Raw genomic sequence first — 21,300 nt, forward strand, 5'->3', positions numbered from 1 at the left:
TTATTTGGCATGTGCAAATAAATTGTGGATTTTGAGCTTAAAGCGGATAATGATGTTGGACGAATATTTTTTTAATTGAATAGCTGTTGTGTAAAGAAGTCTCCACAAACTCGAATGAATGAATGCGCTTTTTTTTATTCATCAGGGAGGAACGTGGTTATGGAGTATAACTATTGCACATTGAAATTACTTGTTCTGTGGAAGAATGAGACCAATATTTGGTGCAGTAGGACTCGTCAAATAACCGTCAAAGGTATAAAGAGGTTAATTAATAGTAAGGCATGATGCAACTGCCTTTGTGAATGCAGGAAGATAATGAGAACACAAAAGTAAAACAGTGCACACATTAAAAATTAGACTATTGCTAAGACTAGAAGAAGTTTAAAGAGAGGATAGTGCCGTGCCAGTGCTTTGATTGTGATTAGACGTCTGGGTTACACTTAGACGTCCCAGTGCTCGTATTGTGACCGGAGGCAGCGCGTGCACTCACGTAAACGCAAACTAGGTTCTGTTACAGTGCCCCTTTGCATTCCTGGTATGCTTCACTGCACAGCAGACATGCTTCACCGCATGACACACTAGTATTGCGGCGAAGTGAAATCAAGAAAACCGATTATTACACTGAAAAACAATAATTTCTTTCTGTTGCGAATTTTGAATTGCAGAGTATTCAAAACTACTATTCAAAAATTCTAATATTGGCACAGCCCTACATTTTACATAATAAACCTAGGCTTCATATCTATTTTAAAGAAAGAACGAAAGGCTTCATTTGTGGGGAGAAAAGTATTGTGCAACCCTCCATAATCGCTACACTTGGCTGCGTTTATGATTGGCCACCATGCAGACTAATAGGACGATGCAACAAACCTGTCTTTTCATAAAAAATTCCTGATGCAGTGAGCAGGTAATGAGATATAAGGGCTGCACTTTTACTTCTTACAATGCGTGAAGTGCTACTTGCTTGCACAGAAATAATACTCCGACGTAGCGTTTACACGACCTTTAATATGCCCCGAAGACGCGGCGGACCGATCACATTCGAGGCACAGATCAGCCTCAAGATGAGTCCCCACAAGCGAGGAAGACGACGAAGCCGATGAGATGATGAACATGTGCAGCCAACGAAGAAGTCACTAAGAAATGCCCACAATACACTTGAAAAATGCTAACAGTGAATTGAAAGCGTTGAAATTCATGTCTGATGGATGGGAACATAAATAAGGAAAAGGAAGAAAAAAGTAGAAAAAGTAGAAAAAAAGTAGAAAGTAGAAAAGTAGAAAGGAAGAAAAATGAAGGATGATGTTGTTCCTCAAATCTTCCTAAAAGTTAAGTAAAAAAAAAGAAAGCACATGGCAAATTTATCAAGGTTTGTTTTCGGGCTCGAGATTGTGCCTCTGCTTGCTTAGGACAATCTTGTAGCCTTTAAAAGGGCCTTCAATGTCCCCAGTTTTCAATTGTGTCATGACAACACACTGTACATGTATTTTGGTATGTGCGACAGCTTTGTCCACCCCGAAGTCCTTGAGTGGTGGTGAATGCTGGTGGGAACACTGAGCATTCTTAGAAGCACTTCCTGATCGCTTGGTGATGACATCCGACTACGAAAAGTGCAGAGGCGCCAGAGATCTTGGCCTGGCTGGTCCTCAGCTTTTCCAATGTGGACGGCGCCCACTTCCATTTAATGCATTCAGTGTCTTTTCTGCCTATGAGCAAACTACAGTTTGTGCTGGACCCTTTTCTCTGCAGTGCTCTCAAGCACATGCTTGAGCACACATGTACGGTCACCTAAGCAAGATGTTAACAATGTTCTGAACTGACTGTTGTAAGGTGTGTCAGCTTGTCCTACTAAGAGCCCATAAGGAGCATAGCTGAAATCACATCACAGTTTTTCAAATATCATTGCCAACAGCCTGTATTATATCCACTGCAAGAGACAGGCCTCTCCTATCGCTCTCCAATACATCATATCCTGCCCCAAATGAGCCCAGTACTTGTTGCACGTGAATGATCAAAGTTCATCTCTCCATCTAGTTATCTGTCTTCCAATGTCATATTTACTTAGAAATGCTTCACGAAATCATGAAACAGAGCTACAAGCGAGGAACATTTACAGCGAAGCTGTCTTTCATGTCCTTCAACAGATCTGCGTGTGCAAAAACGGAGCTCCCAAATTCAACGCAAGATTGCTTCATTCTGTGCAAAAGTTTATACGCCTGAATCACTTGGATATGCATTTTCAATAGCTTAGTTATCAATGGGCACCGTTTTCAAAATCAGTAGACTCTCAGGTAGATAATAAGGGTTTCTTGAAGATTTGCCGCTGTGCGACCCGCGTCATCCATGTATGTGTATGCTCGCACCGCTCTTTCTTTGTCGTCTTTCCAAGCGCTTGCGTGCCTAGTTTCCTTCTGCTCCCCCAGAGTGGCAGTCCCGTCACGCATGTCTAGTTTGCTCCAGCCCCCCGAATTGGCGGTAGTCTTCCATGCGAATGTATGCCACTGATCAAGACCGCCGATCAAAATAAAAATGTGGGCTTGTGACTTTCTTCGGGATGACCGCTGTCGCCGCTCAAGAGAAATAAAATTTGCTCATACCTTTGATCTAAATTCTGAGTCACCTCTATGTCGTGTGCTAAACTGCTTCGCTGGTAACACACCTTCACACCAACGGAATGGTGCATGATTTTTTTTCAGTTATTCAGCTCTTGTAAGCAAGTTCAAGCTACACATTGATACACTTCTGCCTACTAGGGCATGGCTACCCTAACCTGCTCCACACACTAAAGACTGCGTGAAAGCAAATCGTTGTCAGGAATCATTGCTGGTTTTTCATAGAAAATTGTAATTGGTGGAGCCTTCTAGACTTAAACAGCAAAAAGAAAAATTTAGATTCTAACATTTCGCTTGGCATATATGGACATGTACATTAGAAATTTGCATATCACAGTGATATTCTTTAAAAGTCGTAGACATTTTACTGCGTGCCAAAATAAATAGTAATGTTTTTTGTTAAAAGTACCCACCTGAGGTTACCACTGTTCCCCCTGCTAAGCTTTTAAAGCGAATGCCTTTCTTTGGATGTTTTACCCATTGTTGGTGTTTGGGCACCAACCAGTAATAGATGCCGAGTGGTGCCGGCTAGGTTAAATATTAAGCTGAAAGGTGGAATAGTTGCAGCCTTCACGGGCCATCTAAAAAAAAAAAAATTATTCACATTTCTAGATACACTGGTATACTATAACAGCTGTATACCACTAGACCTAGGCAAGCTTTTTCGTTGCAAAGAAGTGTGAAAAGGAGGTAAAGGCCATGCATTGGTTGACAAAAGGAAAAACTGTAGTGCTTAGTGTATAGAGAAAAATTGTCTTCCCACTGCTCTAGAAAGCAGAGGGAACAGCTAGTGAAATCCAAGTATCTAGCTTTGAAATCAATATTAAGATGAATTCGTGGATCTAGACCAGTCATGTAATGCATAGGGCTATAAGTGGTGGTGCAATTGTGTGGCAGATGCATCTTTTCTATGCTGATAGTGTTGAATCAAAGCTGTTCAGAATTGAGCTTGTCACATTTTATAGATAGAGCAAAATGCAAGCAAAACCTTGTACCAGATGTATTTGGCCCAAGTCTTGTGTCTCTGGCTCTGTGGAGCTGGTCCGCTCCTCCTGCCCTCCTTCGTTGTACGAAGTGGATGGCTCTGCTTCGTGTTCAGATGAGGGTGCCACGGCTGCGTCATGTGCAGTCAAAGGCATGAAAAAGCCTGCTGCCGTACAATGCTCTCCAAGGGCAAGCTGGCCGAGCTCTATGCAGTCTGCAGCAGTCAGCTCCGGGCTGTTTGGGAAAGCACCACCGAAGGCTTGTTGCACAGCTGCCTGGTGCTTACAGAAAGCGCCCTGCCTCCCTGTCGTGCAGCTGCATAGCCCAATGTCCGCCAATACCTTGTATGTCCCAGTTCCAGAAGAGTTGGGAACGTAGTAGCAATTTTGTTCTACTACAATTGATTTTGGGGGGAATTCCGGCATCTTTTGCAGAAGGTGCTCATAGCCAATCTGGTGGGAAGGTTCGCGATTGTGTGCGTGGTGCAGCAGCCGTGTTTCAAAATATTCCTCCCAATTAGTTATTACAAATTCAATTAAGGCTACTGCATTGTAGGCTTTGGTTCTGTTTAGGATGACGTCTTTAAGGATACGGACAGAAGCCTCTGAATAGTTATTAATGTTTTGTCCTCTTGCAAGCACACCAGCACGATACAGGAGCACCCACTCACACTGGCGCGAAAGAAACATGTTCACTCTCTGAACATAGGGCATATGAGGTATGGATTGAAGCTCTGCAATGGCTGTCTCTAGCTCGTGCTCGTCCTTTGCATAGAGGATCTGAAACACAAGTTCAAGCATGCAGTTCTTTATTAGCTTTTTGTTTTCAACATTTCTCATCTGCTATTTCCATTTTTCTAGTAAAGCAGAGCACTGCCGCCATTAAAAATCATAACCTTTCCAGAAAAGACTTCCACATACAAACAGTATCATGATTTTTTAACTTTCATTGCATGTGTCAGTGATAGCAATAACTTTGCCTTCATTATGGAGTGAAATTCAGTTTCAATATGACTTCGCTTCAACTACATAGTTTTTTACTTTTCAATCACTTTTATGCAGCGTTCCTTTTCTTCATGTTTTCTTTTCTGTTACTGTAAAAAATGGCTAAGTTTCATGCTAATTTCACACTATGTACGTGCATAAGCCTTTTTGGAAAATGTGCAAGAATTTGTTGCACTTTATTGGTTATAAATCATCAAGAACTACAATCAAGTGATGCTGATTTCTTGGTCAATATGAGGTAATGATTTCACTTGAAAAATAAATTATTAGAAGATCGTGAAAATTCCTTGTCCAATGCTGAACAAACATACACATACACAGAACAAGCATACCATAAGTATGTTTGTTCTGTGCCTATCAGCATAAGTCATGTGGGCTCACTGCTTAGTCCCTCCAAGCATTCTTTTTTTTTTCTGCCCTTTTAATCGGAACCACATTTCTAATAGATAGTACTTTTTTTAGTGTTATTGAGTGTGTGCGTGTGACATTCTTTTCTGTGCTATGCGTTCAGATTCATGCTATCTGAAGAAAAGTCATGGCCAAAATTTTATGACTGCGCTTATTAATCTCACTTGAAAGCTGTTCAGTTTAATGTGCTAAGAGATGGTACTGCGGAGAAATAAAAATCATGATTTTTGCCACTTTGCTGCTCCAATTATGAATAAATTACTTGGTGTGGAGAGACAGGATTTCTACATTCTTTTGGTATTTAATGTGCAAAATGTATGCAGCAAGCAAGAAGAAAATATTTTAAAATAACAAGGGTATGAACGCACTAGAGTGATCTCGAATTAGGAGTGACGCAAAAGGCCTTCGCTAGAATCTGGAAATTGGTTTTTGAAATTAACCTACGTTCTCACCTCTGACAGAGCTTACATGAATGAGGAAATTATGCAAATGTGAGACGTTACAGAGCACTACAAGCATGAAAAATTTGGATTAGCATGCTGGGCTGCACAAGGGTCCTTGTCTGGGCTTCTTGGTTTACGTACATTATGGTGAAACAGTGCAGACAGGACATGTAATGTCCCATTTTTCACACGTCCCATCATCTGCACTGCTTCGCCATGATGCTGGGCTGGTTCTGTTTTGACGTTAATTTATCACTCTACATTGTAATCGCAGTGAGAGAGTAAACAAGGTCATGTATGTCGCCTCTGGGATGATGCACACAATTAAGTCAGCTCACTTATTTCTGGAGTAAGAAAGGGATGTAACCTAGTCTTCCTTTCTTTTTTTCACAGGCAAGTTGAGTTGTGAGGAGCATGAACTGTGTGTTATTTTACAATTTCAGCTGCACACAACTCATCCCATTACAATGAAGAAGCACTTGTAGATTGACCCCCACCCATAAAATATTGCGGGGCATGCGGCCACATGGCAAAATGGGCCTCTGGACCTTATAGCGGCGCACACCTGTTCTCCATACCAATTCTTGTGCATGTGCATCCTTCCATGATTACGAGTAAGAATATTGCAGTTTTTGCCATGTGTGCCGGCGATATCTCAGTTTGGGTTGGAGATGTTACTTATCGGTTTGTATTCGGGCAAGTTGGGCGGGTTATGAAATAAAACAAAATTTGCGCTGTTCAGGGGGTTCACACTCTCACTAATGTTCTGGCACATATCCTGTGTGCTTAATGACGAGTGCGCAGGGGGTTCTTCTTTCTTGTTTTCACTTCTTTGTTGCTTAGCTTCGTTTTTTCTTGTTTTTGTTTCTGTATGTGTTTTTGCACACCTTTTAACATGTTAGAGAATTTGCAGCAGAAAATAGAGACTAACCAAGTCTAGTTGTAGTTTGTGAATGCACCGTGCATACACATTGTTTAATATTACTGCCTATTCCCTTGACCCTGTCAAAAGACTTGGTGTTCCATTGGTCCATGGTGCATTTCTGTGCATTATTCCTTTACCTAATGTTACACTGCATAGCACTTTGCAACGTACAAAGTACTACACACATTGTAAAGTTTGTGAAGTGCACATCACTTGAAGCAGGAATCCACATTGCATAGGGCAGCTGTTAGATAAAAGTTCTGCCCCTAAAATTATGTTAATGTGAACAGTTCTCACAAGTGCCTATACAGACCTCGTTGTTTGCTGTAGCTGTTTAATGTGCTGTATTTAATAAACCATGTTTAATGAGCAAACTAAAGCCTCCTTAAATCCAAGCATTACGAGCCAATGTACGCCTAACAGTCTAAGATCAAATTAGAGCACAACAAATATTGAAGCTGACAAAAACAACTAGACTTCACAAATACATGACTTCAGTAGTTCATGGTTTCATGCCAGAGGTTTTGATGACACTGCATCAAGTCTTTATTATCTTAAGTTTCTTACTGCTTAACAGTTAGTATTTAAGTTTACGCATTAAAGGTATTAATTATCCGAAACTTTGCGCTACCTTCTGGAAGGCTGCCATCAGCTGACGTCTTTCCTCTTTCCCTATGTTGTTCTGTGCTGACTTGAGCCAGCGCCACTCTGCTTGCAACACGCGAAAATGGCACAGCAGCTGCCTGGCAGAGGGCCACACGTCACGCAGGGCATCCTTTTCTGCTCTGTCGTTGTCCGACATGAATGCACCAGGTGCCTGTGCATGACAAAAATAGCACCTATTAGTATGTTTTTTTTTATTATGACCTATTATGCAGCGACAACTCATCGGTCACTTTTCAGCGCAAGTCATAATGAGTACTTATTTGTAAAAAACATGCATGCACTCGAGCAGTTATTTTTCATTCTTTAGCATGCTCTGTAGCCACAGAATCGTTGCCCGAGGTAAATTGAATGTTGCACAACAAGTGAAGAGCTTCGATAGATACTTCTTTCAGATGGAGGTTTGCTAACCCCATGAAGAGAGAATTGTCATCATCATCAGCCGATATTTATGTCCACTGCAGGACAAAGGCCTCCCTCTGTGATGTGCAATTACCCCTGTCTTGCGCTAGCTGATTCCAACTTGCGCCTGAAAATTCCCTAACTTCATCAGCCCACCTAGTTCTCTGCCGTCCTCGACTGCATTTCCCTTCTCTTGGTATCCATTCTGTAATTCTAATGGTCCACCGGTTATCCATCCTACGCATTACATGGCCTGCCCAGCTCAATTTGCTCCTCCTAATGTCAATTAGAATATCTGCTATCCCCGTTTATTCTCTGATCCACACCGCTCTCTTCCTGTCTCTTAACATTAGGCTTAACATTTTTCTTTCCATTGCTCTTTGTGCGGTCCTTAACTTGTTCTCGAGCTTCTTAGTTAACCTCCAAGTTTCTGCCCCATATATTAGCACCGGTAGAATGCAATGATGCTACATGTTTGCAGAATTTCTTCTTGTAGTGAAAAAAAAAACAACAACACGGATGTAGAAGAAGAACGGAGACACACACAGGCGCTAACTTCCAACAATTTATTTCTAGGACGGATGCCACTTTTATACCCTCACTTTTTTCACTCGCTTCACAAGCATGTGTCTACTGGCACGGTACATGATAGTCAAATGTTCTAATATACTTGCAGACTAAGGCAAGACAACAAAGCACATGGTAAAATGATATAATGACACTTGGACACTAGGCAGAGAAAACTATTATGTTTGATGCACGCGCAGGAATTCCAACTCCTTCTTGGATGGTGACAGAGGCGATTTGTTAACACAAGTATCACCGAACTTTTCAATGTGAGCACTTTCAATGATTAGACGAGTTAGTTCGCATTTGCTTCTCCCGATAATGACAGTATCTTCGAAGCTGGGCTCGCCGCATCCCCACTTGTGACAAGACTTGCGAGGAAGCCATCCGCTGCAGGCTTGTTAACTTTATTGGCATGTTATCAAAGCCTATCATTGGTGCATCTGCCGGTTTGCCCGATATAATTCTTTCCACACTGCAAAGGTGTTTAGTAAATAACACAGTTCCTGCAGTTAACGTACCCTTTTCTGTGCTGCTTTTCGCACGCGTCCTTTATTTTACCATATGGTCTTCTTTGCACACAGGCTGATAAGCTTATTTGGAGCTGAGAACAGATTGTCGACCTTGCCTGACCCCTTTCTTGATAGGTATCTTTCTACTTTTCTTGTGGAAAACCAAGGTTGCTGTGCAATCCTTGTAGATTGTATAGCAATATTCATGCAACAATTTGTACTCATATGTGTCTTGTGATCTAATTACTATAAATTTTTTTAAGTAGCTGCGCAGTAGGATGCAGAATTGACACATTTTCAATTTTCAAAAATATGTTTTGCATTACTAATAGCCGCGAGAAGTTCGACTGCAGTAGTCGCCCAGACCAAAGGGCAGCAGTTTAGATACAAAGCAAGCAGGACATTATAAATCAACACTTTTACTGACTTCAGAGTGAAGTAGCGGTTTTCATTCAGAATTCCCGTTATTGCACCTAACTTTTGTGATATCGCATTGACATGCTCATCCCACTGCAGTGATTCTGAAAAATGCACACCAAGTACCCTAGCAGAGCTAACTAGCTCTATCTCTGAGCATTAAAAAACAAGAATACCTTTTACGGAAACCTGCTGGCCTATAGAATGAAAAATCACAGGCTTTGTTCTTTGTATATATCTTTAATTGGTTATTAGCTGCCCACGCACTTAATTCCTCAAAAATGGCATGAGCTTTCTGAAAAAGATCAGCATCTGATGAAGACGAAACAAATATGTTGGTGTCAGCATAAATTACAAATTTACCTTCTGAAGGAATGTGAACTATGTCATTTATGTATAAATAAAATATCAAAGGCCCGAGAATGCTACCCTGAAGTACTCCCGAGATTATTTGCTTTCTGTCTGGTACTATTTCATCCATCAATACAAACTGACGTTTTTCTGAAAGATAACTTTTGAGTATCATCAGGGGAAGCCCACGGATGCCATAGTGATCTAATTTATCAAATAAAATTTTACGATTTATGTAATCAGAGGCTTGCGTAAAATCAACAAAAATTCCAAGAACAAATTATTTTTCTTCAAATTTGTCCAATATAGATTCCGTCTGGTCAAGAAGAGCAAAGCCTGTTGATCGATTGTTTAGCAATCCGTACTGACATTTAATTATCATGTACTTGTTATGGAAAGGATGTAGTCGATTATAAATTATTTCCTTGAAACCTTTGGAAAACAGAGGCAATATTGACACTGGTCTATAATTCGAGACGTCTTTTTTGTCTTCCTTCTTATATAAAGCCACTACATGAGCTACTTGCATTTTAGATGGAAAAAACGCACATTGAAATACATAAGGTAAATATATATGTTAGCACCGGAGCTGTTATGTTGCTGCGTGAGTCCTATCGCGCGGCACCATCGCTTCAAGGCGGTATCAGCAATAGCTCTTTATTGCCGTCACGAAACAACACAGAACAGGGGATCATGATTACAACTGGCATATATATATATATATATATATATATATATATATATACTCTTGGGGCCGGAAGAGGGCGCTCTTCAACACCAGGGTTGATTGGCGAAAATCCGTCATCCGTGGAACTCAGCGTCCAGAATCGGTACACAACACTTCCCCCCCCTTTAGTTCGGACTCAACAGTCCACCAATGCCAGCACAAAGTCCCGAAGATGTTGGGGTGTCTTACAGGAACACTGCGAACGGCGTGGCCCCGGCAATTCTACACTTTGCTCTGTTGTTGCTGGCTGAGGCGCTGCTGTGTCGTCCGAAGGTAGCATGACTCTTGGTTGCTCCTCAGATGGTAGCATGACTCTTGGTTGCTCCTCGGTTTCACTGAGATCTGGTGTCTTGCTGCAGCTCACTCCGACAGGTGAAGGGTTTGAGCAGGCCGGACCTCAGGCTGTCCTCCTTCAGGTACGCTTTCGGCTAACCTCATGGGACTGCTGCTCCCACGACGAAGCTGGTCCACGTGCCGGCGACACTCACGGCTGTCCGGAAAAACCACCTCATAAGAGATCGGGCCATTGCTCTGGAAATCACAGCAGGTACCCATGGTGGGCCCTGGCTGTAGTTGCGTACAAATACAGGGTCGTCGGGCTGGAATGTGCGTAGTGTAGGCAGAGCTTCTGCCAACCGGGAGGACTTGTCAGGGGCCCGGTCTGGGTGCAGCCGGTCCAGCATGGTAGACAGTCGGCGGCCCATCAGTAACTCGCACGGGGAGCGTCCCGTGACTGTGTGGGGAGTTACATGCTGCTGTAGAGTGAAGTCTGCCAGGCGCCGTGCCCAGCTTCCTTGGATTATCCGAGATAATGCCTCTTTGGTGGTCCGTACCATTCTTTCAGCCTGCCCGTTCGTGGATGGATGGAATGGTGCAGATGTCACTTGGCAGATGAGGTTTGCATCCAGGGGCCGTATTCTGAAACGTTCGCCTAGGCGAAATTTCTTTTTTCGCTTTCAGGCGTGCGCCGATTGGCTGTTTTAGCAAAATTGGATGAGCTGATTGGGTGGTTGAGCCCGACGTCATTCAATTTGCTCAACCAGCCAATCAGCGCGCATGCTGATTTCGCCTAGGCGAACGTTTCAGAATGCGGCCCCAGGAACCCTCGAAATTCTGTGGATGTGAATTGCGGGCCATTGTCTGAAACGAGGGTATCTGGCAGGCCATGAGTTGCAAACAATCTTCGTAAGGTAGTGATTACAGCACTCGATGTCATTGACGACATTGGCATGACCTCCAGCCATTTGGAATAAGAATCCACCACAATCAAGAAGGTCTGTCCTTGGAATGGACCAGCGAAATCAATGTGCAGGCGTGACCATGGAGTCCGGGTCGTCTCCCATGGGTGCACAGGTGCCCGCGGCATCTCGGGCCGTGTTTCCTGGCAAGGAAGGCATCGCCGGACCCATTCCTCAATGGCCGCATCCATGCCGGGCCACCATGCATAACTGCGGGCAAGCGCTTTCATTCTGACAATGCCGGGGTGTCCGACATGCAGAGCTTTGAGGACCCGGAAACGAAGCTCCTGTGGAATCACCACACGGTCACCCCACAGTAAGCATCCCTTGTGGGCGGACAGCTCATGTTGTCTCGACACGAATGGTGTGAATTCGCAACTCGGAGCTCACCTTGGCCACCCCTTCCACACTCAGTTGAGGACGCGGGAGAGGATAGTGTCCTTGGAGGAGTACTTCGCCACATCGTCTGCATGGACTGGAGATTCTGGAAGTACGTCCAGAAGCATGACGACCTCCGCTGGCGAAGGGTCATCCTGGCACTGGTCCGCTTGGGGCAGTCTACTGAGACCATCTGCGTGGCCTAACTGTTTTCCTGGTCGGTAGTGGAGGGTATGCTGGTATCCATTCAGAAAAATGGACCAACGCAACATTTGCGGTGAAAGCATCTGTGGCGTTTGCCGGTCTGATGTGAAGAGCCCCAGGAGCGGCTTGTGGTCTGTATGGATCTGAAATGGGCGGCCGAATACGTAGTCATGGAACTTCTTTACTCCGGCAACCACAGCGAGTGCCTCCTTATCGATCTGAGCGTAATTCCGCTCCGTGGGGGACAAGGTTCTTGAATAAAAAGCGATTGGTGCTTCCGTGTCATCCGGCATTCTGTGACTCAACACCGCTCCTATTCCATACGGGGACGCATCGCAGGCAAGGATTACCGGCTTCTTCTCGTCGAAGTGTGTCAGCACCTGGTTGGATGCCAGTAGCTTCTTCACATTGTCGAACGCAGTTTGTTGTAGGTTTCCCCACAGGGGTTGTAGGTTTCCCCTTCTTGTCCAACAAACGGTGCAGGGGTTCCGCGACAGTGGCCTTGTGTGGAAGGAATGCATGATAGAAATTGAGAAGACCCAGGAAGGCCTGTAGCTCGGCTCTGTTCAACGGCCGCGGTGCATTAAGGATGGCTCGCGTCTTGGCCAGTGTGGGGTGGATTCCCTCAGCATCGACTCGGAAACCTAAAAATTCCACTTGAGTCACTCCTAGCTGGCATTTCTCCTCCTTGACCTTAAGCCCTGCATCTTGGAACCGCTGAAGGACCTCTCGAAGGCGACTAAGCAATTCCTGGTGTGATGCACCTGAAATGAGGACATCATCAAAATATGGAATGACGCCTGGTAGTCCGCGTAGTAGGTTCTCCATTAAACTCTGGAAGATGTTAGGTGCGACGCTGACACCGAATTGTAATCGTCGAACGCGAAAAGCACCCCGATGCGTCACAATGGTCTGTGCCTCTGCAGATTCATCAGTCACTGGGAGCTGTTGGTACGCCTGTGCCAAGTCTAGCTTCGCAAAGACAGTTGGATTCCCTCAGCATCGACTCGGAAACCTAAAAATTCCACTTGAGTCACTCCTAGCTGGCATTTCTCCTCCTTGACCTTAAGCCCTGCATCTTGGAACCGCTGAAGGACCTCTCGAAGGCGACTAAGCAATTCCTGGTGTGATGCACCTGAAATGAGGACATCATCAAAATATGGAATGACGCCTGGTAGTCCGCGTAGTAGGTTCTCCATTAAACTCTGGAAGATGCCAGGTGTGACGCTGACACCGAATTGTAATCGTCGAACGCGAAAAGCACCCCGATGCGTCACAATGGTCTGTGCCTCTGCAGATTCATCAGTCACTGGGAGCTGTTGGTACGCCTGTGCCAAGTCTAGCTTCGCAAAGACAGTTCCACCAGAGAGGGATGCCAGCAGGTGGTTGACAGCTGGTACCGGATACGAGTGCTGCTGCAAGGCTTTGTTGATGGTGCACTTGTAGTCTGCACAGATGCAGACGTCCCCATTTGCCTTCAGTGGTGTAACAATAGGGGTTTCCCAACGAGCGTGGTCAACCGGCTCTAGGATTCCTTGTTGTATCAGTTTGTCCAGTTCGACATCAATTTTTGGTCGCAGTGCGAAAGGAACCCTTCTTGCTTTCAGGCGGATAGGCACAACCTCAGGCTTAAGTGCAAACTGCACGGGCGGTCCCTTGTAGCAGCCCAGCGTCCCGTCGAACACAGAGGCAAAGTCCCGGAATATGTTGTCAAGTGAGGATGGTTGCTGATCGATGCGTTGCACTCCCGTGATATTGATACCGAGTGCCGGAAACCAATCCAGCCCGAGAAGACTTGGGTGCTCGCCCTTGACAATGACCAGGCGCAGTGGGCCGTCAAAATCTTTGAACTGCACTCAGACGGTACCTACTCCACGTACAGCGATACGGTTGGCTTGATAGTCCCTCATGATAACGTCAAGTGGCTGTAGGTTTTGGACACGTCGCTTTGGAAAAATGTGTCTGGCTGTGGCATCGGAGATAATGGAAAAGGTTGATCCCGAATCCACCTCCATCTGACACTGTGTGCCTTCGATTTTTACACTCACATGCATCTTCCTCTTGGCGGGTTTAGACACTTCGTTGATAGCAGTAACTGCCAAGTCGTCGCAGTATGAAATGTTTGTGCGAGGAGTGGTCTTGAATTGTTGCGTCCGGGCCTGGTCTCTGGCATTCCGACGTGGGCTAAGCTGTCTCCGGGACCGGCAGACCTTAGCAATGTGCCCGGTTTTTCCACATTCCCTGCACTGGGCACCCCGGAACCGACACAGGCGGCGTTCGTGCGGGCCTCCACAGCTGGCGCAGGGGCCGCCCCCCAATCTCTCGGTGTCCCATCGCGGAGTGGGGCTCGCACGTAACCGAAGAACATCTTCGGCGGTGTCTTGCTCGCCATCATCGCCAGTCGTCGTCCCTTGGTGCACGGGCTCGAAACGCGACGTGTTCGTGGTTTGAAACGAGGGTAGGCTGGCTTCCCGGGCAATGGCCTCGGCGGCGACTGCTTCCTCAACAGCACTAGTGAAAGACACCTCTTTTTTCGCCAGTAGTCGCCGCTTCACCGTGTCGTTCTGCAGTTCGAAGACGAATCGGTCCCGTAGCACGGTGTCGAGGTCGTTGAAGTTGCAGTGCTGTGCCGTCGTTCGAAGAGCAGCGAGGTAGGCGGCGGCAGACTCACTTGGTGCCTGGTCGCGGCGATGGAATTCATATCGTCTGGCAAGCTCCGGTGGTTTCGGCGCTAGGTGGTCGCGCAGAATGGCGAGGATTGTTTCGAAAGGTGTATCCTTCAGCTGGGCCGGTGCCACGAGCGCCCTGGCTAATTGAAAGGTGGCGGGACCGCAGCGGCTGAGTAATGTCGATCTCTTGCTGGCGTCCGTAACGCCCTGCGCCTCGAGGAAGAACTGGAAACGTTCTGCATAGTCCTCCCACTCTTCAGGGTGAGCGATGTCGAAAGGCTCGAGCCCCTCCGTTGTGGCGGCCATCATTGTGAACGAGTACGTACTGGGCGGAGCTAGCTTCCCGTTGCGGCGGTCTCATTCGGATCCCATCCTCGTCGCCAGTGTTATGTTGCTGCGCGAGTCCTATCGCGAGGCACCATCGCTACAAGGCGGTATCGGCAATAGCTCTTTATTGCCGTCACGAAACAACACAGAACAGGGGATCATGATTACAACTGGCATATATACCTATATACTCTTGGGGCTGGAAGAGGGCGCTCTTCAACACCAGGGTTGATTGACGAAAATCCGTCATCCGCGGAACCCAGCGTCCAGAATCGGTACACAACAGGAGCAATTTTATGAATTACGTATTTGATGATGATGTGTGGCGTTTAATGGTGCAAGGGCCAAGTATGGCCAAAGAGCGCCATGACAAACCGTAATGAATTGTTTATGTATTATAAATGAAGTGATTGAATTGAGTTACAAATGTAAATGTAGCGTGGCTGTAAAGAGGCCTAAGAACGGTTCGCTGTAAACTGCATAAAATATAATGACAATGATTTATAACAAAATAAAAGTGCATAAAAGTTTCACTACAATATACTGATCTAATAAAGACATACAATAACTACTGTCTCCAATGGGCTCTTGAAGTAGAGAGCTCAGAGGCATGTTTTATAAAGAGTAATGTCACTGCAGCTACAGCCTCGAAGGCGAGGCTGTGCTACACATGACCCGGCCAAATTATTTCTAAGACATTCACTTCATCTAAAAAGCTAAAAACTGTTTCCAGGTTAAAAAGCGGTTCGTTACTAAGAAAAAATGCTGGGTGAAGTGGAATTTGCTGGCGATACGCAGAACGGAAGTACTTTTTACGCTCAGTTTCTAATTCTCTGCACTGGACGAGGACATGAAGCACTGTAAGGATGTCGCCACACCTTCGACATGATGGAGGATCACTTCCAGTCAACAGGTAAGAGTGGGTGCCGAAGGTGTGACCTGTTCTTAATCGACAAAGGAGCACTTCTTTGTATCGTGCTGTTTTTTCGTATATCCAGTGCCCTAATTTAGGTTTTATCAAGTGCAGTTTATTGGATACCTGGGTATCCCACTCTTTCTGCCAGTGCTTCTTCAGCTTATGCAGTAAGTATGGTTTAATGTCTGTGGCCGGAATGGGTATGTTTATGTCAGTGTTGCTAAAAGCTACCGAGGTAGCGTTCTCGTCAGCATCTTCGTTGCATTTTATACCACTGTGTCCAGGTACCCAGCAGTGGCGCACCGACGGGGGGGGATTCGGGGGTTTTAACCCCCCCCCCCCCTGAGGCCGACTTAACCCCCCTTTTGTTTAACCCCTTTTCTTTACTTACGCATTTCAGTACTGCAACTAAGATGTAAGACGCGCAATCCTCTGCACACTCGCAAAAAGCGCATTTTTTTGACAATTTCCCGTGAAGAAATCGAAATTAATGCTGTTTAGATGGTATTTGCAAACTGTCAACACCCCCCTGGCAGAGATCCTGGGTGCGCTACTGGTACCCAGCATAGGATGATTACTTGTTTGCCCATATAAGCTGAGCATAGCAATGCATAGAGTTCGTTAAAGACAGTGTTTTTATGTTTTCCTAAACTAATTAGGGCTCGGACTACACTCAAGGAGTCCGTGAACACAACAGCCCTAGTGAGAGTCGTTTCAGTTATGTGTTTTACTGCAGAGAGGATCGCGTATGCTTCATCCGTAAAAATACTGGTATGTGGGTTAAGTGTACCGGATAGTAAAAGCGATGGTCCTAGAGCTGCGTAAGCAACACCGGCAGGAGACTTTGAAGCGCCTGTATAAAACTCAGCACAGGAATATTTCTCCTGAAGCTCAAGGAAATGTGAATGTATATGTGCTCAAGTGCTTGTTTTGATATTTCTACGAAAGAGATGTCACATTCGATAGTCTGCCACTCCCAAGGTGGTGGAAGCCGAGTAGGAGCCATTAGGACATTCTCTAGAAGAGGGACGTCTGTTTCTTCGGACAGTGCTTCCAACCGGAGGGATAGAGGAGGCCTAGTGGCTGGGCGGTTATGGAACAGCCTGGTCGTGGACAAATCGCGAGCAATTGAATGGCAAGGATGATCTACATCTGATTTCACCTTCAAGGCGTAGGAGAAGCTTAAATATGTCCTTTGGAAATGTAGAGACCATTCATTACATTCAATGTACGGGCTTTGTACAGGACTTGTCCTGAAGGCGCCTGTAGCAAGGCGCCTTCAGTGGCACCCAAGTGGTGGATGTATCTAACATTTTCAAAGCACTAGGTGTAGCAGAATTATAGACTATGGCTCCGTAGTCAAGGCGTGATCGCATTAGACTTTTATACAAGCTTAGGAGGCATTTCCTGTCGGCTCCCTAGGATGTGCATGACAACAGCTTCAACAGGTTCATAGTCTTGAGGCACTTCACTTTAAGGTACTTCAGATGGGAAATAAAGGTTAGTTTATTGTCCAAGATGATACCTAAGAATTTATGCTCGGAGCTTACAGATAGACGTTCTCCATGAAGGTCTATAGCAGGGTCTGGTAGTACACCTCTCTTGTTGGAGAAGAGTACGCATGTACTTTTTTGCGGGTTTAGCTTGAAACCATTCTCGTCCGCCCACTTAGACAATTTATTTAAGGCAAGCTGTACTTGTCGCTCGCAGGTACTAAGATTACATGATTTGAAACCCATTTGGATGTCATTCACATATACAGAATAAAACATTGTACGTGGTATGACAGTTTGGAGCGAGTTAATTTTGACAATAAATAAAGTACAGCTCAGCACACCACCTTGTGGTACACCAGCCTCCTGCGTGAATTGTCGAGACAGGACGTTACCAACCCTAACACGGAATGCGCGATCAGAGAGGTAGCTCTGAATCACATTTAACAAATCGCCTCGGACTCCCATTCCAGCCAGGTCACGGAGAATTCCAAAACGCCAAGTTGTGTCGTATGCCTTCTCCATGTCTAAAAATACTAATAGAAAAAACTGTTTGTGTACAAAGGCATCACGGATATTGGTCTCGATGCGGAAGAGGTGATCTATTGTGGATCTACCTTCCCTGAAACTGCATTGTAAAGGATCGAGTATTTTGTTGCTTTGAAGAAAATGGACGAGGCGCCGGTTAATCATTTTTTCAAAGAGTTTGCATATATAGCTTGTCAGAGCTATTGGCCTATAGTTACTGGCCGAGGAAGGGTCCTTGCCTTCTTTGAAAATAGGAATTACGATCGCTTCTTTCCAGGCGGACGGAATGTAGCCGGCAGATAGCATGGAGTTAAAGAGTGACAGTAGTGTTCTGTGGGTTTCAGGGTGTAAGTGTTTTATCATTTCGTAAAGTATTCTGTCACTTCCTGGAGCAGACTTGTTACAACAGTTGAGTGAAGCCTGAAACTCCGACATGCTAAATGGACGATTGTATGCTTCATTGGCTGTGCCTTTCCGACCCAGAGGTTGTCGCTCTGCTTGTCGCTGGTATCTTAGAAATGTATCTAATGGGATGTACTGGAAATGTGCTCGAAATGTGCTCCTAGACAATCAGCCTGGTCCTCAAGTGTGTCTCCTTGTATGTTTACTAAAGGTAGAGGATGGATTTCGAGGCTTTTTATTTTCTTAACCCTGTTCCAGACTTTCCTTTCGTCTGTATAAGAATTAATGCTGGAGATATATTTCTGCCAGCTTTCCCTTTTGGCATGGCGGCGCGTTATTCTACATTCCGACTTTATTTTCTTGAAGATGATGAGGTGTTCTGTAGTCGGCGAGTCACGGAGGTTATTCCAAGCCTTATTTTGTTTCTTTCGCGCTTCCCTACATTCCTCGTTCCACCAGGGAACACATCGTTTAGAAGGCGATCCATTTGTTTGCGGGACACATATTGACGCTGCATCCACAATAAATGCTGTTAAATATGCCACTGCATCGTCAATACTTAGCATATGAATGTTATCCCAGGTCAAATATGTAAGGTCTCGGTATCGCTGCCAGTCTGCTGAGTCGACCACTGGGGCACATGTGGTGAGCATTCGTCCTGTTTTGTTAATTTTAAGATAATCGGAAAATGGTCACTCCCGTATGGATTGTTAACCACCTTCCATTCCAAGTAGGGCACGACTGTGCTTGACGCAATGCTTAAATCTATGCATGAAAATGTTTTGTTTGCGACGCTGTAAAAAGTTGGTTGTTTCTTATTTAGCAAACATGCACCTGTAGATAACAGGAAATTTTCTATCAGGCGCCCTCTGGCATCACATCGAGAGTCGCCCCACCACGTATTATGTGCATTTAGGTCTCCAACGACAATGTAGGGTTCCGGAAGATGTGCAATAAAGCTTTAAAATTCTGTTCTGGAGAGTTGATAGCTTGGCGGAATGTATAAAGAAGTAATTGTCAGCAGCTTACCAAAAAGCACTGCTCTGACTGCAACTGCCTCAAGAGGCGTTTGTAGCTGTGAATGCTGGCAGGGTACACCCTTATCAACTATTACGGCGGCACCGCCAGATGAGGCGAGAGCGTCGTTTCGGTCTTTGCGGTAAATGGCATATTGCCGCAGAAAATTTGTGTGTGTAGAATTGAGGTTTGTCTCTTGCACACAGAGAACCCGTGGATTGAACTTGTGTAGGAGTTCCTTTATGTCGTCCAGATTGTGGAGTAGACCTCTAACACTCCAATGTATTATTTGTGTAGCCATACTGGAGGCGTATATTGCTGCGTGTCAAGAGCTAGACCGAATAGGCTCACGAGGCCTTTCCAGGCCACATGATACGTGATTTTTCTTTTTTCCCGGCGGGCTCTGTGGAGCTACGCCGTTCCTTCGGCGTTTGAGACGCCGGAGGAGTGTTGGTTGCCTCCATCGCCTCTTCAGAGGCGGTGGATGCCACCCGCTCGGCGAGCACATTCGAGGGTTTTTCGGGCCTGTCTGCACGAGCAGTGGCCCTGGGACCTGCAGGCCAGGAAGTCTGCTGGCCCTTCTTGGTTGGGGGCGGAGCAGCGCTTGCTGCTCCTGCCAGGGGGGCTGATGGCGTGACCGTTGTCACACTCCGTGTGACTCGGGCGGCCGCCGAAAGATGTGGTGCAGCCCCCCGGCGTGCCGCATCACAGTAGGACGGATTAGACTGATTAAAAGCAGAAAAACGCTTGCGCGCTTCTGGAAAGGAGATGTTTAGTTTCACTTTGAGTTCTATTATGTTTTTTTCTTTCTTCCATGTCGGGCATGTTCGTGAGTAGGCGGGGTGGTCTCCGTCACAGTTGGCACACTGGTTTGTGGAAGTGCACACTACTGAGGGATGGTCTTTGGATGCACATTTTGCACAGGTAGATCGCCCTCGGCAACTTTGCGACCCATGCCCAAAACGCTGACACTTGAAACATCGGTGCGGATTTGGTATGTACGGTCGTACACGCAGTTTACAGTAGCCGGTTTCAATCGTCTCAGGGAGGTTGCTTGTACCAAAGGTAATGATAACATGCTTGGTTGGGATTTCCTTATTGTCGCGTCTTATCTTGATTCTTTGGACCTTTACCACGTTTTGTTCTTGCCATCCTTCCAACAACTCACTCTCACTAAGTTCAAGCAGGTCATCATCAGAGATGACGCCGCGCACAGTGTTCATTCATCTGTGTGGGCCCACGGAGACAGGAATGTCCCCAAACGCCACGTTTTGACAGCTTGTTGTACTGGAGATTGTCACGGACTTCTAGAAGAAGGTCTCCACTTCCCATCTTAGTTACTTTGTAACCTGAGCCAATTGCTTCTGTAAGAGATTTTGCGACCACAAATGGGGATATCGTACGAACATTCTGTTTCATTTTGGCTATGTATCACATGGTACTTGGGAAATGTTTCTATTGCTTTCATGCGGAAGTTGAACGTTTCGTCGGTGCGCCCCCTTTTCAGGGAGCGATCAGGCAGCGGGGGAAAAGGGTTTGCCATACAAAACTGGAAAATTCGGCGGCGATGGTAGCCACCTACCGCCGAGCCCAACAAGGGGACGCTACAAGGTTGGAATACCTATAGACGCCAGCCATGCATCGCCGCTATAACCTAATATAAAATACACAAGGTTGGATAGCTACACCAGGTTAACCCTTGCCGCCCAAAAATTCGGAAGTGAGAAGTGACTAGAAGACAGGAAAGATGGAAAAGTGAGAGAGAAAGATAAAAGATTGAAGAGGGGGACAGGAAAAGGCGACTGCCGATTTCCTCTAGGTGGGTCAGTCAGGAGGTGCCGTCTATGTGAAGCAGAGGCCGAAGAGGTGTGTTGCCTCTGCCGGGGGCCTTGAAGGTCCGAACACCCAGCATCGGCTCAACCTCCAGGATCCCCCTTTCCCCAGACACGGCTAAGCCACGCACGGCTACGCATGGGAGGGTCCAACCCCTGTGTGCTCGGGTCTAATTACGTATTTGACTGGCCTTACTTGAAGCCCATCAGCATTGCAGCTACGGCTGTTCATGAGGCCCAAGAAAACAGCATGAACTTCAGGTTCTACTGTTGCTTCTAAA

The 21,300-nt window shown here is 45.8% G+C and overlaps 1 protein-coding gene across 1 annotated transcript in view; it reads right to left on the reverse strand.

Annotated features, from left to right (window-relative positions):
* Positions 1-21,300, reverse strand: part of LOC119449196 (uncharacterized) — a 49,949-nt gene that overhangs the window by 8,157 nt on the left and 20,492 nt on the right. The window contains exons 5-6 of the mRNA XM_049666330.1: positions 7,008-7,193; positions 3,608-4,375 (exon numbers count right to left, since the gene is read on the reverse strand). Coding sequence (XP_049522287.1) covers positions 3,608-4,375; positions 7,008-7,193 — 954 coding nt within the window. The remainder of the gene's footprint in view (positions 1-3,607; positions 4,376-7,007; positions 7,194-21,300) is intronic.

Source organism: Dermacentor silvarum, chromosome 4, assembly GCF_013339745.2.
Source record: "Dermacentor silvarum isolate Dsil-2018 chromosome 4, BIME_Dsil_1.4, whole genome shotgun sequence".
Classification (NCBI taxonomy): domain Eukaryota; kingdom Metazoa; phylum Arthropoda; class Arachnida; order Ixodida; family Ixodidae; genus Dermacentor; species Dermacentor silvarum.